At 37.5% G+C, this 6,000-nt stretch overlaps 1 protein-coding gene across 10 annotated transcripts in view; it reads left to right on the forward strand.

Annotated features, from left to right (window-relative positions):
- The window catches only part of Zfx (zinc finger protein X-linked), a 75,989-nt gene extending 70,206 nt beyond the window's left edge, over positions 1-5,783 (forward strand). For all 10 annotated transcript variants that reach the window (XM_076561970.1, XM_076561966.1, XM_076561967.1 and 7 more), the window contains one exon: positions 286-5,783. In XM_076561970.1, the coding sequence (XP_076418085.1) occupies positions 286-1,469 (1,184 nt within the window). In that variant the 3' untranslated portion in view covers positions 1,470-5,783. The remainder of the gene's footprint in view (positions 1-285) is intronic.
- The last annotated feature ends 217 nt before the right edge of the window (positions 5,784-6,000 follow it).

A 6,000-nucleotide genomic window follows, 5' to 3' on the forward strand; every position in this document is an offset into this window, starting at 1 on the left:
ACTTGATATGAATAATTCCCTTAGGTTTCTAAATTTATAAGGGTTTGTCACATTTCAATAGAAATTACATATTTATTAATTTTTATTAAAATGGAAGAGGTTAGTGTAGACCAATTTCTTAGGGTCAGGTTGCTGTGTCTTGTAGATTGAAAATGACAAAAAAAAATGTGTAGCATGTAGCCCAGATTAGGAGCCCCCGACTGTAGTGTTTAGAGCAAACCTTCAGACTTCTGAAGAACCCCAAACCAGCATGTTTTGATCACTTCTGCTCCTTTACTTTCATAGCAATAATTATCGGCCCAGATGGACATCCCCTGACTGTCTACCCTTGCATGATTTGTGGGAAGAAGTTTAAATCGAGAGGTTTCTTGAAAAGGCACATGAAAAACCACCCTGAACACCTTGCCAAGAAGAAGTACCGCTGTACTGACTGTGACTACACTACCAACAAGAAGATAAGTTTACATAATCACCTGGAGAGCCACAAGCTGACCAGCAAGGCAGAGAAGGCCATAGAATGTGATGAGTGTGGAAAGCATTTCTCTCATGCTGGGGCTTTGTTTACTCATAAAATGGTGCATAAGGAAAAAGGAGCCAACAAAATGCACAAGTGTAAATTCTGTGAATACGAAACAGCTGAACAAGGCTTATTGAATCGCCACCTTTTGGCAGTCCACAGCAAGAACTTTCCTCACATTTGTGTAGAGTGTGGCAAAGGTTTCCGCCACCCATCAGAGCTCAAAAAGCACATGCGAATCCATACCGGGGAGAAGCCCTATGAATGCCAGTACTGCGAATACAGGTCCGCAGACTCCTCTAACTTGAAAACACATGTAAAGACTAAGCATAGTAAAGAGATGCCGTTCAAGTGTGACGTTTGTCTTCTGACTTTCTCAGATACCAAAGAGGTGCAACAACATGCTCTTATCCATCAAGAGAGCAAAACACACCAGTGTTTGCATTGCGACCACAAGAGTTCGAACTCAAGTGATTTGAAGCGACACATAATTTCAGTTCACACAAAGGACTATCCTCATAAGTGTGACATGTGTGATAAAGGCTTTCACAGGCCATCAGAACTCAAGAAACATGTGGCTGCCCACAAGGGTAAAAAAATGCACCAGTGTAGACATTGTGACTTTAAGATTGCAGATCCATTTGTACTAAGTCGCCATATCCTCTCGGTTCATACAAAGGACCTTCCATTTAGGTGTAAGAGATGTAGAAAGGGATTTCGGCAACAGAGTGAGCTTAAAAAGCATATGAAGACGCACAGTGGCCGGAAAGTGTATCAGTGTGAGTACTGTGAATATAGCACTACAGATGCCTCAGGCTTTAAGCGGCACGTTATCTCCATTCATACAAAAGACTATCCTCACCGCTGTGAGTACTGCAAGAAAGGATTTCGAAGACCCTCGGAAAAGAACCAGCACATAATGCGACATCATAAAGAAGTTGGCCTGCCCTAACAGTAATCTTCACAGATGCTTGTAGAGAAACTGGCCTGGAAACATAAAATTCATTGAAAAGCCAATCAGTCTTGTTCACATACAATACTGTATATTGATTTATGCTGTGTACAAATAGAATTACTGCTTCTAGTTGACTTTTTTTTTTTTTTTTTTTTTTTTTTACATTTTGTTCAATAGTGTGTTCTGAATTCCATTCAGTTTGTTTAATACATGGGGAAAAGCAGCAACAAGTTAGTTGCTTTTACTAAAGTACTCCCTGATTCTATACTGAAGTTTTCTATCTTAGAAGTTTTATATTTATTTTAAAATATTTACCTTGCTTACCTTGATGGTACTCTTCTAAGACCATTTAACTCACGGTAACTTTGCATTGGTATCTGAAAGTATTCATGTTGACTCATTTTTTTTTCTCACAAATTTCTCACAATAAAATTGTCAGAGACATTGAAGCAGGAGGTTTTTTTACGGTGAGGTCTCATGATCATAACATGAAAGTCGTTTACTTGTCTTGCTTAGTATTTGCAGGCCATACGACTCTGAAAGTTTCCATATGAACTTTCGTGTCCCTGGCATTGCTGAGTAAAAGAACAGTGGCTGGGTTTGTGTTTACTTTTCTTTCTTTTTTTTTCCTTTTTAGTGGACAAAATATACTTCTTTTTTCTTTAGATTATTTACCTCTTTTGTCAGTGTAGCAAACTTTTAGAAAACCTTGTTGGGAAGTTTTGCTTGATCCTTGTTGTATTTTGATTATTCTGTCTGTGCTGCTTTGTCTTGGAATGGTTGTGTGCTACAAATGAAATTTAATTGAGGACTGCATTTTGGAATCTCCTAGGGGTAACTTGTGGCTCATAGGATCTTTTGCAACTTTATATATGTAAATGTACCCTGAATTATATATATCTATCTATATATACACATATATATGTAACATGTATCTGTGTGTATTGCTTATTTTACATACTTATACACACAACCCCCAGTAGTAGTTGCTTAAAATCTATAATGAAAAGTATTAAATTTACAGTAACGTGAAAGATCCAGGGATGCAAGAGAGAGCATTTTGTAAGTCTTGCTCTTCAGAGAGACTACTCAGGTGAAGAATTAGAAGGAAAATAAGGACACTAGTATTTTTAAAGAGTAAAGGTATTTTCTTTTAAATATCTTTGGTAATTGAAAAATAATTGAAAAAATAGAAGTTAAGATGTTTATAGATACAATGTTTTCATACAGTTTCAACTCCATGCCTTTATATTTTTCTGAAAAGCTAATGGGTATCCAGACAGGAATCCCTTAGTTCTCTCCGAGAAGCTGGCGAGAGAACTCTTGTCTGATTAAGCGAGAGGGACAGGAAGGAGTGATGGCTCCATGGACCAGAGAACGGGTGCTAATAAGGACGTAGACTTGGCAGATTGAGCCTGCTCTCTTAGTTCTTAGTTAACCTGAGAAACTTAACACTCACTTGTCGTGGATTGCTTGATAGAGATGTGGTCCAAGTGTGTGACCAGGCTGAGGCCTCACTTGGATCCTTACCAAGTCTTTCTTTCACAGTTTTGTTCTTGAGAGCTGGCGGTTTGTAACATTGGTTTGTAACATCCAGGTCTGATCACTGAGGAAATTTGTAAAAAAGAAGTTGGATACTAAGATTTTGTTAAGCTGTCTTTTGGAAAACAGTTTCTAGAGTCCCTGGAATTGGCCGTTGGCACACGGGTCTGGCACATCGTGGGGAGACCTAGAAGTTTTCTTCCCACTCGATAGCTGCCTTGCCGCCTCATTATGGTGCTCCATCCCTTTCGTGCCGTTAGGTTTTTACCTTTCATCTTTCTCTTAGTCATCAATATTTGTATTCAAAAGTTCTATTTTTGGGGTTAGATGTCTTGACTATTTGGTGTTTGGCAAACCTCTGAAGTGCTAGATTGATTTAGTCTAGTTCTAAATCAAGTTCTTAAGGCTGGTAGGAACACCATCCTCAATGCCAGTCAAAGCCAAGGCATAGATTCCCTAGCCTTTCCATCCAATAGGGAATTCTTTTGCCTTTGTAGCCTCCGCAACGTGCTTTAAAAAATGCATCACAACTATGATTTGATTTATTGCCCTGTTATTCTTGAAAGCTCTGTCTTTTTTTTGTGAGAACTTTTAAAATCTACTTTATTATTTTCCCCAGAAGTAATGTAAAACACCTAACATTGAAATTTATAAAATTTAAAAATAATCTACAATCAGTACAGAAAATACAAATGATTGGATCATTTAACATATTTTTTTAATAAACTGAAAGATAAAGAACACAACACTTTACACACTTTATATTTCTCTTTACATAATCTGGAACCATACACAGTTCTTTTCTTTTTAAAGCACAATATTGAAGCCTTTAAAAGGTATTTAAGGGTTTGGTCAAGTGAATATAAAATGTGTGTCTGTATAAAGAGAAAATGAAGTAGTCACTGATATGTACTGACATTAGTTACAACCTAGTTTTAATTCTTAAAACAATTTTGATTAGCAAAGCTAAAAAAAAGGATGTTTCAGTTAAATGTTTTAAAGAGGTACAGATTTTTACAAGGACATAATATAAGTTATTGTTCTGTAGAAATATCCTATTAAATATTGTATGTCCCTCCCTCTGTATACTTTGTAAAAAAAGTAAAATACATAAAAAGAAAATCATATAGGGGATGTGTGACATTATTGTAATTGTGTACTTGAGAATAACGTGCAAAAATAAAAATCAGAATATTTTCCTGTTAACGAATGTTCAGTCTATTTGATACCAGTACTAAGTTAATGCTTTTTCTTAAGAAAGAAAATGTACAGTTTTTGTAAACCTAATAAACATCAAAAGCAGTGGATTATTTTCATCCCCCTATTTCTTAATTCCTTTTATGCAGCAGTGGAATGCAAAATGCTTGATTGCTTTGAATTTTGTGACTTGGATGCAAATACTGATATTTCAGTCCTGTGAATTTGCAAGTAACATTACAGAGAAGTTAAGAGGTGATTGGTGAGTCCTTTGATGAGCATGTCCTTGAAATTAATTTTTTTCTTTTATCTTTGTAAATGATTTGTTTTATTAGCATCTCTGATTCCTGTTATAAATTACCTGTGCATAAAGTGGGTTTTTCAAAGCACTTAAAATTTGTTTTATGATCAATTCTCAACACATTTAGTCTAAGGAGACTACCACTATTCAGAAGCCCTACCTTTGAGTTACCATTTGTGCCCAGGTTGGAGGCCTCTAGTAGATCCCGACATACTGGAGGATGGTCACTGTAGTAGTGAAAATTGCAAGTTGGGTAAAAGTTGTCAGGAGTCATGAGAGAGATTTGCAGCACTTTTGATTTTAACAGTGAGGTTCTGTAATATAGAACCAGCGTTGGCCTAAGAAATGAAATAACAAATAACCAAACTTGAGGTAAATGTCCAACAGAATGGTGGACATCACAGTCAGAGTCCTAAGTCCTAAGTCTGACGAAACCAGGACCTGCTTCTAAAACGTGATCCCACCAATTCTGCTAAACTATGCGGCCCTATTGTCGCTGGGGATCTTGCTATTCATTTCCTGTAAAGTCTTAGATTTGTGTAAGGAAAAGCAGGGTCAAGGAGTATCTTAAAGAAGATCAATGTCAGAGTAATGCCTGGCAGCATGGTAGTCTGGGACTTGGTTAAAGATGCCGATTCTCTGCCCTCTTCCCGTGCCCAGTGAAGTGGGACAAGGCATGAGCCCCAGCAGCCTGTGTTTGAGGGAGCTCCCCCAGTGACTGTGTTGCATGCTCAAGTTTAGTGAAAGTGATCTTAGAGCACTTGAGGAACCTAAAGATGACTTGGTGTGACATTTTGTGTAGTCAGGAAGCTCACACACAAGCTAGAGATGGCACAGTGAGAGTAAATTAGAATCCAGAGACTTTTGCTTGATCCTTTCTGTAAAAGTCGGAGCCAGTCAGTCACTAAGTATACCCTTCAGTGCACATCTGAATAGCTTGCACCTCCTACTCTTACATAGCCCCCCAGTGTTGCATTCCTCAAAGGTAGGAAGACTTGATAAGTAAAGAGAAGGACTGAAAATTGTGTGTTCGTGTGTGTGTTTAATTGGCCCAGAGTTACTAAAGTAATTCATATTCAAAAGGACGTTTTGCTGCATTTTACAGCTTTTTAGGAGGTCAAAATTAAGTTTGCCCTATGAATTTTGTTTTATCTTTTGTTTCATGTATATATTGTTTGCCTTTTTCATAAATAATTCTTGGATTTGTTATATATTGTTCCTGTTATTTTTGACATCTTTGCTATTGTAAATAAATTCCTATTTTGTTTTAAGTTACCCTAGTGGAGTGTTGGCTATAGACAAGGCATACATGGATACTTGTGCACACATCCCCCACATGCTCACAGAAATGAGACTTGGATCACATCCCCATCTTGTTACAAGCCTGACGTGCTGTGACCGCCTCACTTGAGCACTTTTCACCACCGAGGGAACCACTGTTGCTTTAAAGCACAGCCCCTGCAACTACTTGGATTTTATTTGGCTAGA

Source organism: Peromyscus maniculatus, chromosome X (genome assembly GCF_049852395.1).
Source record: "Peromyscus maniculatus bairdii isolate BWxNUB_F1_BW_parent chromosome X, HU_Pman_BW_mat_3.1, whole genome shotgun sequence".
Classification (NCBI taxonomy): Eukaryota; Metazoa; Chordata; class Mammalia; order Rodentia; family Cricetidae; genus Peromyscus; species Peromyscus maniculatus.